General features: G+C 35.7%; 1 protein-coding gene across 3 annotated transcripts in view; it reads left to right on the top strand.

Moving 5' to 3' along the window:
- Positions 1 to 13,076, top strand: part of LOC126979616 (irregular chiasm C-roughest protein) — a 163,616-nt gene that overhangs the window by 136,893 nt on the left and 13,647 nt on the right. For all 3 annotated transcript variants that reach the window (XM_050829045.1, XM_050829046.1, XM_050829044.1), the window contains exons 3-5: positions 6,499 to 6,648; positions 7,644 to 7,827; positions 12,795 to 12,989. In XM_050829045.1, coding sequence (XP_050685002.1) covers positions 6,499 to 6,648; positions 7,644 to 7,827; positions 12,795 to 12,989 — 529 coding nt within the window. The remainder of the gene's footprint in view (positions 1 to 6,498; positions 6,649 to 7,643; positions 7,828 to 12,794; positions 12,990 to 13,076) is intronic.

The following is a 13,076-nucleotide window of genomic DNA, read 5'->3' as shown; positions in this document are numbered from 1 at the left end:
CATGGATACCTAACCTTAAGGGCTGGAAACGCTTATGTGATTGCTAAACTAATCTTCGGAATGAGCTTCTATGCGCGCTATTTCCAGAACCTTCAAAATAGTGTATAATCCAAAGACCTTAAGCACTGCCAAAGCTTCGTTGTGTGGAGTATTAAATATGCATCTGTTCCACTGAGATTAGGATGAAATAATATCTCAAATTATATATAAACTAGCTACCCCGACAGACGTTGTACTGTACATAATAAATAAAATACTGTTTTTTTTTATGTATTTGTCAATAATTTTTCATAACATGAAGAATTATTTCGTAACCTTGTTGTTATAATGAAATTGTTTCACAGCAGAACTGTCAAACCGTGCGTCAATAATTTCACTCACAGAAAATATGTCCATACAAAACAAATATTGGAAATAAAAATAATTATGGGTCCCAAATCGAAATAAAAAGTATCCTATCTCTCAAGTTGGACCAAACTGTACTCCATGAAGCAATCCCCATTAAAATCCGTTCATTAGTTTTGGAGTCCATCGCGGACAAACAACGTGTCACGTAATTTATATATATTAACATACTAGTTGTTGACAGTTCATGTATATGTTGACAATTTATAGAAAAACTTTTTATTTTTATTCCAGTTGGAAAATACACTTGATCCCCGTCAACCTCGCCTTTAAAATACATTCTTAAAAACCACCATCAAAACACAGCATCTTTTATAACAATTACAAAAATGAATGAAATCTATAAAATTGTATAATGTGTAGATTAGTCTATCGAATTCAGACTATTCTGCGAATAGAATTCATTAAAATCATCATGACTGAATGAAAATGAATAATTTCGTATAAATTAATAATTAGATCTCTCAAATAAATATTAAAACAGCATCATTTTTCATTACGATAAATACATTCGACGGACAAATTATTCGGGCATTGCAATTAAAGTGCTTTCATACAGAAAAATTGACAACGGCCAAACAATGAGTTTACTGCAATTAAATTGAAAATTTTCGAATGCTTATTCATTTCGCTCATGGAAAACCGACTGATTAATGAGTTTTGTATTAAACTTTCCGTTTAATAGCCTTTATGTCGAAAAAAGATAATTGCGATGATGCGTTTATATTTGTCTGTTATTTGATCACATCGCGGACTATTTCAATGAAAGAGAGCAGGTAAAGTAGGAAATATATTTAAAATGTTTCTACTTGGATTCTTTTTATGAAAGTAAGGGACAAGACGATCAGGACGTTCAGCTGATGGTAATTGATACGCTCTGCCCATTACAGTGCAGTGCCGCTCAGGATTCTTGAAAAAGCCCAAAAATTCTGAATGGCACTACAACTGCGCTCGTCACCTTGAGACATAAGATGTTAAGTCTCATTTGCCCAGTAATTTCACTAGCACGGTTTCCTTCAGGCCGAAATACAGTAACGCTTACAAATTACTGCTTCACGGCAGCAGTAGGCGCCGTTGTGGTACCCATAATCTAGCCGGCATCCTGTGCAAAGAAGCATCCCACTGGTAAGAGCAGGTAAAAGAAGGAAATATTTTTAAAAGGTTTCTTATTGGTTACTTATTTATAGAATATGTATTGGAATATATTCTTAATCAAGAGTGATCTGTGCGGAATACGTCAGGTCTATAAGCAATCGGAATGTACTCTTGACTAGAACGACATTCTCAGATTAAGGATTGGTCTCCGCTGCGCTCCAACTAGATATCGCAGGCGTAGTCGCAAACTAATACTACGCCCAATTGGGTGTACTCGAGCCAGTCTCGAATAATGTGTGACGTTGACGTACCACATGGTCTGTTAAACTTTAAACAATTCGTTATGTTTTAAAGTGATCAACTGTTAAATATATCCTGTCGATGAAGCCACAACCTGAGAGTTGAACAAAGCATACAAGATTTATCGACGATATGTCACTCGAACGCTTGGCACGGTTGGAAAGAGCACTCGCACGGATCGCGAAATGCCTGGTTGCGTAGTTAAACTTGTAAAAATAACATAGACACTGGGATCACACATCATCAGTAAGTATTTTGTATTTTATTAATTTCAATGATAAATATCGAAGAGAATAGAAGTTACAAAATTTGAAAGATGCCGTTGAGTTTCAACAAGCCCACAAGCATCTAATAATTGGCGTAATATAATAACTATTATTCTTAGGTAGTGCGGTAACTAGTTGGAGCGCAGCAGAGACCAATCCTTAATCTAAGATGATATTCTACCTCATACGCCATAGTAAAAAGTTCAGTAAAGGACTATCCCGTATTTTATTTGATCTTTGAAGTTCATTAACCTGTCACGGTGTAGGAAAAACCGGTCAAGTATTAGTCCGACACGCACATGAACGGTTCCGTACCATCTTTGTTATGCCTACTACTCGGTTATAACCCTACAGGTTAGTAAGTCTTTTATTGGACATGATGTCAATGTATATTGTCAATGTCAATTCAAAGTCAAATTCAATTATTTTTTATTAAAAATAGGATTTATAATCACTTATTGAGTGTCAAAAACTACCACCTATTCGAAAATCTATGCCTCATTCCTGATAATAACGGGCGCAGAAGCTCAGCGAGCATCTTTATTTTTTATAAAATTTCGTTACATTCAAATTTATAATTTCAATTACCTGACGGCGGTCGCTCCATTCTTAATCTGTGGTATCATTACGAAAGTAATTAATGTTATAGTAATCTTTACCAAATAAACGTATTTTTACAATTCTTTTGAATATCGTACCTTAATGTTGTAATAGCACATTGCCCCACAAAAGACCTACTACATCGACTTAGCTGCGTAGAAGGAATAGTGTATTTAATAAACAATATAAGTAGTAATTATTATATTATTAATAATTAATTAACAAAATCATATATTATCATTTTTACATTTGTTCCTGGTGTCAACATTATGATTATCATAGTTTCTATTCTATTATATTAAATTCGCTAAATATGAGCCTATGTACATACTTAACATTATCAAGAATATATGGAGAAGAAACAGTTAAAATATTATTCTCTTCATTGCCTTTCTATTAACAAAATGTATGTATGTAGTGTATGGCACAAGGTGCTTCCATCATTTGGGCTTACCGAGAGCTTATGCAAGTGGACCTCCAGCTTCCTCACTGGCCACAGCATACAGTTCGTTATCGACGCTTATTGCTCGAATTCCAAGCTCGCGAACGCTGGAGTGCCCCAAGGCTATTTGCTATCTCCCGCACTGTTTCTTCTGCATATCAATGATTGGAGGTGTCCAACATACATTGCTATGCAGACGACAGCACGGCCGATGCCGTAAACACGGGCCATGCAGGTCTCTCTCGGGAAATCGTTGACGAGTGCCGGTAGAAACTTGTGACTTCTATCGAGTCCTCTCTGGAGAAGGTCGCGGAATTGGGTAAATTGAACCTTGTCCAATTTAACCCCCAGAAGACTCAAGTTTGCGCGCTTACCACTGAAAAATCCCCATTTGTCGTATCACCGCTCGTCAACAACACTTCCCATTCAGCCTCGCCTAGAATCGGAATTCTGGGTCTCGAAATCTCGAGCGATTGCCAATTCCGCGGCTATCTGGAGAGCAAAGCCAAATTGGCTTCGAAGAAACTGGGCGTCATGAATAGAGGACGGCAATACTTCATACCGGCCCACATTCTAGCGTTGTACAAAGCGCAGGCCCGGTCACACATGGAGTATTGCTGTCATCTCTTGTCTGGCGCACCTCAGTATCAGCTCGATCCATTTGACCGCGTGCAATGCAGAGCAGCTCGAATTGTCTAAGACCCAGTGCTCTGTGAACGGCTGGATCACTTGGCGTTGCGTAGAGACATCGCTTTATTGTGTGTCCTATACCGCATTTATCACGGGGAGTGTTCCGAAGGGCTGTTTCACATGATTCCTGTCGTCGAATTCCACCTTCGCACGACACGCCGCAAGTTATCACCTATCTATCTATCTATGGGGATATCATCCCCACCATCTGGATGTGTAGCGGTCTTCCACAGTGCGGTTTTCAAGGAGCTTTCTTCACGTAGTACGAAGCTGTGGAATGAACTTCCTTGTGCGGTGTTTCCGGGACGATACGACATGGGTACATATACCTTCATACACATATACATATGTCCTCCTTTTCCATAAAAATAACAAAAAATCTAATATAGCTACTCTTGTAGATCTGTTATAATCAGAAAACCTGAGCGCTCTTTTACCGGTTACCCTCGTCAACGATAAATTGCACTAATTACATAAACTACCAATATTTTTATTTCTAGGACATGAAAAGATATTCATGTGTAAAGTGGAATAGCGTGAAGCGTGTAGTAATTAACTATCGAGATATCGTAGCGGAGTGGAATCGCTTTTATTTTTTAATATTATTGGATTAATTGGATGCGCTGGTGATAAAAATATATTTCTGTCAAATTGGATGATTTATTTTATTGTAATTTTTTGTTTGGTTCATTAATATTGTTAATAAATTTACTTTATTTGTCCAAATAAAAATTTTTGATGAAATTTTTTCAGCAGTCTCGAAAAATATGAATCAGATAACAGATAAAATAGCATCTACATGATTTCAGATCAAGTTCCGCTTGCAAAAATTGCAACAGTTATAAACAGCTTACGGAAAAGAGGGTTTGGAAATATCTCACAAATAAATCGCGCTTTTTGAAATGAAATGAAGCAAGCAAATTTGCTTTTAAAATTTCTTCAAACCTTGAGATGTTTATAGATTTCAGTTCATAATCATTTTAATTTCGTCTTATTATCTTGTTGCTATTTGAGTTATTGTAGGAATTCTGTAATTGCTTATGTATATTGTTTCAATTTTGAATAAAATTGCTTAATATTTAGATGAATGACAATTAATAAATAAGGGAAATATAAATGTATGTAAAATTAAAACACTAATATTAATCTTTTTGTATAACAATTACTTGACTTTGTTCGCAGATAATTCTGCCTATAAAAGTGACAACCTACCGTACACAATCTTCAAGAGTATAATTCTCAGATGTCAAATAGTATAGAAGCCGCCACTAAAGATGTATCGAAACACAATTAAAATTCTCTATGAATGAATATTTAACTTGGCTCAGCTTTGAGCAAGTCTTAAATAAACAGGAATAAGTACTAGCGCAATCGAAGCAATTAAAAGTTCCGACTTTGTACAAGGATTTACCTGCTGTTTCTAATGTACTGCCATTCCTGTTTAATGTATTCACGAAGTTTTGTTCCTTTGTTATTGAGCGAATTGTTTTAGCACTTTTTTGTTCGACTTCATTACTATCGGTTAATTGTAGAACTTTAACAGGTCGTAACATCTGTATGCGGAAAGACATGGCTAAGATTTTGTTGGTAAATTAATTATAGTCTGCTTTGATCTAATGCAAGCGAATCAGCGCTCTCTGTTTCACGCAGCGTTCTGTCAATGCGTATTATTTTATGTGTAGCAATAGATTGCTTATAATTAAGATGATGATGAGTGAATGTATCTGAAGGCTATTGAAACAAACTATAAAACCATGTGAAAATAAACGATCTTTAAAACAAAATAAGGGTCAGAAATTTGTGAGGAAATGGTGTGCCGTACGGCACTCTCTGTTTTGGTGTATCTGAAAAATTTTGTGCCCCGGGGCACTGCCGATTTGGGAAGGTTAATTTGTTTAGTTGATCATCTTTACTATCATCTTCATAATTACTTAGGCCATTAAATAACCAAAATCTCCAAAGCGACGTCTAAATGTAACTGTTTTTCTTTTCTTCCACTGCAGGCGAACCTCTGACTTGTTGACTTGTTCATAAAATGTCGTCTACTCAGTACTGTGGTGGTCTAATGTAGGCTCTAGTGTTCACTCTATTTCTCTATTGAAGAATTCTTCTTCAGCTATTGTGGTCTTACAATGTGCCCCGACCCGCCCAGTTGCCATTTATTTTTATATTTTTTGACAAATTACTTGGCCGAATGTTATCAGCTGTCCGTTTGTATTTTATTGATAGCTGCCAAGTATTCATTTCTCTTAGAATCTCTTCTATTGACATGTACATTGTACATGCCCACAAATAACACGTGGAACTTCTTAAAAGCCTCGTGTGTTGTCGTTCGTTGCTACTAGTGTCCTATTTTTCATTTATCGTTGTTATTTTGAGTTTTATGTCATTAGTAATCTACTATCAGTAGCTATGTTGCTATAATTTCAGAGTCAATTATTTATGCAAAAGCCGTGAACTGCAACTTGTTTCAGTATCAGTTTATGGCTTCTGAAATGGAACTCTCATTTTGGCCATTTGCAATTAAATTTCATTTCAACCATTTCCAATTCAACCAGTAATTAAATTCTTACGAAAGACCAAAACCTTACAGCTAAGCATAAAACTTGCTATTTTCAATATTAATTTTTAATTACTGTTTCATTGATTTTACTATTGATTATATATTTTTTCTCATCTTATATTTTATTTTCTTTCCAGCCTGTCGGTATTTACCGCGGGAAGTACGAGTGGGCAAACGAACACAGTGCTATCGGTGGAGACTGTTCTCTTTGGGTGCGAGCTGCTACTTTACAACTAGACGACGGACAATGGCAATGTCAAGTGACAGCGAGCAATTATGATGTGCAGGTATATTACTTTTTAACTTAACTTTCTTTTTCTTCATGGGGACATAAGTTTTAGAACCAGCAGATTAACTTGGTAAAGAGCTTCATCTAATATTAACAATTAATATTTAACATCATGAACTGACTTTTACCTTTTACAGTGGGAGGCTTCTTTGCACAGGAGCTGCTGCACACTTGCTGGCTAGATTATGGGTACCGCAACGGCGCCTATTTCTGCCGTGAAGCAGTAACTGCATTGTAATGGGTAGGGCGTATCAATAACCATCAGCAAAACGTCCTACTCGTCTCGTCCCTTATTTTCATAAAAAAAACTTTAAATAATTAGATTCTATATTTAATATTCTTTAACAAAAAAGCGCAAAAGCGCTTCAGTTACCTTCAAGCCACTTAAAATGGACATGTATAAACATACACGTGTAAAAACTAATATTGTATATTCTCATTCTTAAAATATCTCCATTTATTTAATATTAGGGCTAAGCTAAATACGAAAACTTAAAATGAACGAACTATGATTTTGATTCCGAACTTTATTTTTTTCCAAATTAAATAAAATGCTAATTAAAACATTCTTCACTTTGTAACATGATTTAATAATTATCTCTTTACATATTTATACTTTCAATTTGTGCAAAATTTGTTAGCCGGTGATTAAATTCAACTTATATTGATAACAAATCTTATAACTATATTTACAATACTACGACTACATAAAAATAAAACTATCATTACGTGGAAGCGTACCAAGAATACTGGCAGCATTACCGCGTTGGATAGCAAGGCTGATCCGTTGACCGAAATAGCTGCCAGCGCTTGGGGTCCAGTAGCCTTATTGAGGCGCGAAGATAGTATTTTGAACATTCCCCGCGCCTCTGGGCCCCACGGGCCAAGTGTCTCGACACCAAACGGCACAAAGATGTATGACTCACTGAGACCAACATATTGGCCGGTGATTTAATTTTTTTTATGAAATGGTGTTGTTTCCGTAATTTCCAGGATGCTCTATCTAGTCCCCCGGGAGCTCTGGCTGTTCGGGTTCCTCCTCAAACTCCGCGTATTTTGTTCAACGGGTCTCACGTACTTCCTGGTCAGAACATCACAGTTCCCGCGGGTTCACGAGCGACTGTCGTCTGCGAAGCAAGATATGGAAACCCACCGGCTTATATCGAGTGGTACTTAGGTATGTATGTAATAAAGTTACCAAATACTTTATTAAAGACACAATACTATTAATAATCTATGAGACGAATGATGTTTTTATAAAGTACGCATTATGATGAGATATTGTGCATGAACTTAAGACGGACGGCTTAGTTTTTAAATTGGCAAGGCATTCGGTTAAGTTTTAGTTTTACCAGTGGGAGGCTCCTTTGCACAGGATGCCGGCTAGATTATGGGTACCACAACGGCGCCTATTTCTGCCGGGATTCTGGTTCACATGATGTGTAAACATTACTGTGTTTCGGTAGCTAGTGAAATTACATGGCAAATGAGACTTAACATCTTATGTAGGTGACGAGCGCAATTGTAGTGACGCTCAGAATTTTTGGGCTTTTCAAGAATCCTGAGCGGCACTGCATTGTAATGGGCAGGGCTTATTAATTACCATCAGCTGAACGTCCTGCTCGGCTCGTCCCGTATTTTCATAAAAAAATCTTTATGTTTAATTTCTTTGACTCTTTATGTAAACAACAATTTTCATTCTATCATATTTATTTTATGATCGTTATGGTTCGTGAAGGATAAAATAGGCCACGTACCTAAGTGAAGTATGGTAGTTTAAAATGCATTGACTTTACGGAAATACAAATTTATTTATTTATTAAATTCCACCAACAAGGTATACAGTAATATAAACACAGTATAATATAAAAACAGTAACATTCATATGGTAAGTGATGCCTCAATTATAGGCGAAAATGACATGCTATTCATTTAAATTAAGCCAAAACATAAAATAAGAACTATAATCTTAATATGTATATATAAATTATGTGACACGTTGTTTGTCCGCGATTGACTCTTAAATTAATGAACGGATTTAAATGGGGATTACTTCATGGAGTGCAGTTTAGTCCAACTAGAGGGATAGTATAGTTTTTATTTCGATTTGGGACCCATAATTATTTTTATGTCCGATATTTGTTTTGTATGGACATATTTTCTGTGAGAGAATTTATTGACGCACGATTCGACAGTTATGCTGTGAAACAATTAAATTATAACAACAGGGGCCATTTTTTACGAAATAATTCTCGATTTTTTTAAATATTATTAGCAAATTTGTATAAAACAGTATTTTTGTCTGTCGGGTCAGCTAGTATATTACATATCTACGAATACAATCTTAATAAAAATTAAAATAGATCGTGAAACTTTTGAACTATTCTATAAATGAAATCTGAACATTTATAAATAAACCGCTGCTTACTAAGTGCATAATGCACTGTTAGGACATGATAGAAAATGATGAATTATTTAAGGCTGTCTGTTCCGATTAATCTTCGTAATAGACTATCCTGTCTCAATCGAACTTTCATTGGCAAATAGCGATGTGTGCCAGCCTTCTTTGCACAGGATGCCGGCTAGAATATGGGTAACACAACGGCGTTCTTACATTAATGTGTTTCGGTGTGTAGGGCGCCGTAGCTAGTGAAATTTCTGGGCAAATGAGACTTAACATGTTATGTCTCAAGGTCACGAGCGCAATTTTTTTTATCAAGAATCCTGAGCTGCACTGCATTGTTATGGGTAGGGCGTATCAATTACCATCAGCTGAACGTCCTGCTCGTCTCGTCTCTTATTTTCATAAAAAAAAGCAATATACCAAAGGAGAGTAACTTGGCCCGTTTTCTAGATGACGTCTCAATATGTAGTACATGATCGAAAGTGTTTTGTCTCTTTCATGCACAGCAATAAACAACTTGGTGACAGATTACGTCGCCAATGATCAGTATTGAGCCAGCCTACTTATAATACCTGTTAATGACCTGTGAAATTGATGCAAAATGATTACGGTCAAATACAATAATTAAATTGTCACTTACGGCCGTTCTCAATTTACTATCTACAGATAGAGATAAATTACTACCTTGTACTGTCAGTTGACTACGCGGAAATTATAATTTCCATACAAACTTTATAACGCTGATAAGCTGTACCTAGTATAGTACGTCAATCTCATTGACAGAAAGCGTGTACTGATGAGGTGAGTTACCTTCGATAAGTTTATTGGGACAGTAAAGTCAACGATATTTATGAATTTTATCTCAAGTAAGAGATAGACTGAATATTGGGAACGGAACGGCCGTTAGATATTGATCTATGTGCGCGAATATAGTTTAATGTGTCAATGACTCTTCGTTCATAAAATATGGACACAGAGCACAAAAATTTGGTTTCGTGGTCGTTTATAAATCACATAACATAAAGTCAATATACGTTATTTCCTTATTTCATGGTGTGTGTTCCGGTTTGTGGAGATGAATAGAAATTCTGGCGGATAATACAAATCATTGTTAACTAAAGAATGATGAACTATCAAGATAACAGTTGTTCAATCGCAGTGCTACAGTAGCGAGCAAAAGTTTGGAATCACTTACTTGAAATTGATTCCGCGCGATCTTACTAACCTACTTAATAAATTTTTAATTCTCATAAAAATTACATCATTTTAAAGGTTCAACTCTTAACTTTAAACTGATGCTGAATTCATTAAAATCAAGCCAGTATTTTAGAAGCTATCCCGGATTAAGTGAAGGACTAACGACGTCAGTGATTCCAAACTTTTGCTCGCGACTGTAGTTCGAGTGTAAAGATCATTACATCTTTTTAAACAATTTCTTACAACATTCATGAATGTTTAGCACCCTTTGGTCAGCAAGTATTACAAATTAGATGTTTGCGTAAAAGTTACAATTTTATTTTAGTTAACCTGACGTTTCAAGACCTTTCCAGATCTCGTTTTCAGGGGGACTGCAGATGAAGTGAGTCAGTTTATCGCCATTTATTTCCTCGGACATGGTATTTGCCGTACACAGATGGTTATGGCAAAATTTACTGACAGTGTCATCTTCTTTTTGGTATGTGTAGTTATGGGTTTTAATTTTGAGATTATTGGATCCCAGGTGTTAGATAATTTTAGACCATCTTCTCTATTGAAATTTGGGTGTTTTTTAATTTCGATGGCTTCACGTACCAGTGTTGGGAGAAATATATTCTCTTTTACCAAAACTTTTGGTTGGAAAAATGTGCAATAGCCACGTGACGTCATTTATTGTGTCCATTTCAAAAATTGCAACGAATATCGCGTATATGAAAATTCGGATAATTTATATTTCTTAGCACTCGAATTTTGGCTTGAGCTCCATTATGTACCAAATGCAGCATCATGTAAATTTTGCAACAATTTTATTACAAACGTTTTTGGAGCGAAACTAATAGATTCATTGGCTAAGGTACGGCGATGTTATTGCTGATGTAATATACAAGGTTTTTGTTTAACTTATCTTATTTTGTTGCTCAGACGTGTCTGGTTACCAATATTATTGGATTATATATAATATAATATTGACACACTTTTTAGACAAATTATCTTGGCCCAAGTTAAGCATATAATATAGCCTATGTTATGGGTTACAAGACAATGATATATTTAATACAATATACTTACTTAAACATACATAAATTCATATAAACATACATTAAACATACATAAATACATTTTAACATCCATGACTCGGAAACAAACATCCATATTCATTATATAAATGCTTGCACCTACCGGGATTCGAACCCGGGACCTCTAGCTTAGTAGGTAGGATCGCAAAATATTGGAATGATAGGGTGTGATTCCAGCTGGTTAAATAATAAGTATTTTTTGTTTGGCTGTTTGCAATGTTAATAATAATATATTAATCAAATAAAAACACTGACTAAATTAAAATTAAAAATAACCAAATTCAACAATGCAGGGTATATACACATTGAACATTTCATTAAATCAATTCAATTTCCCTTATAAGATAAACACAGCACTTATGTTGCATAAGACGTCAGCTGTATAGCTACAGATATACTGCTATAAGCATTTCGGTGACGCGAACTCACGAGATTTGACCAATCCATAAGTGTGTAACTATACCGGTGTCGGTATATATTTATTTTTTTAATTATTTATTATTCGCGTGCGGTGGTTATGAGCATATCGGTGACGCGCACCCATAAGATTCTTCCCTAACTAAAAGTGCCCAACACGGGTATCTCTATCTCGGGTGATATTAACAAGTGAAGCACCTTTATGCTAGTGTGTGTGCAGTTACGGGGTATACCAGTTACATAATTTTTTTTCTCCCTTAAATAATCATGTATCCACAAATACTTTTATATTATTGTTTTTACACTTTTTCACAACGCACGACGGCATTTTTAAAATATTTTATTGCGACGCAAACTGATCTATCTCAGACGATGTCAAATCTCATAATGGCGGCCGATCGGCATGTATTAGTGTAAGTGTATGCGTGGGGCTATGTATTTACATGTCTACCTGCTTGTTTTGGTGCCTCACTGTTATGTAAGGTGACACGGAGTCCTTATTTTTTTACTCGTCCGTGCTTCAAAAATGAGTTTGCGTTTATAATAGCCAGTCTATATGAACGAATACTAAGATAATCACAAAAATTCAAGGAGTAATTCTTTTACTAATAAATATAAAAGGATTGTGTGGTTTTATGAAACCACGGTAAAAGTGAAACTTTTTTCACAGTATAGATATTTAACTAAAAATTTTTGGAATAATATTGCATTAAGGGTATAAAAATCGCTTTATCAAACTTAATTTTATACTTGGAAAATTGGAATGATAATGGAAAATAATAAAAGTAGGCTAAGTCTTCAACATATATTTTTATTGAATTCTGTGCAACTCAGGGCTAAGAAGCCCTGGTTAAAAAAATTTATTGAAAAGGATTAAAAACAAAAAAAAATAGCGTGGAGCACTGGCACAAATGAGTAATAGTCTATACACTACACGGTCAGCTGCTGCGAACTATAGGCGCCGCCCGACCGTCACGCGACATGCAACACACAGACGAAAAAGTTTGAAATGATGTAATAAAAGTTTCATTTTAAAATATCTGATTACAGAGAAAGAGCGGTTGACAGCTTGGAGTCAAACAAACGCCTCGGAAGTAGAACGGCCCCGGGTGTGGGCTGCAAGATCAGTGCTGGAACTTGGTGCAACGCGTTCAGCTCATGGAAGGCAGCTGGCTTGCAGAGCTCATCATCCGTCCTTCCCCTCCCCGTATTACAAGGACTCGTATACTATGCTTGATATAACTTGTAAGTATGAAAACTTAAAGGTTGACAGAAGGTCATATACATGAAAGTGATCTTCAATTCCTAGGGTCCGTTGCTAAATTAAAACAT

This window comes from Leptidea sinapis, chromosome 3 (genome assembly GCF_905404315.1).
Source record: "Leptidea sinapis chromosome 3, ilLepSina1.1, whole genome shotgun sequence".
NCBI classification, from domain to species: Eukaryota; Metazoa; Arthropoda; class Insecta; order Lepidoptera; family Pieridae; genus Leptidea; species Leptidea sinapis.
Note: the sequence above shows the minus strand (reverse complement) of the source record. Positions and strands in the feature narration are given on the sequence as shown.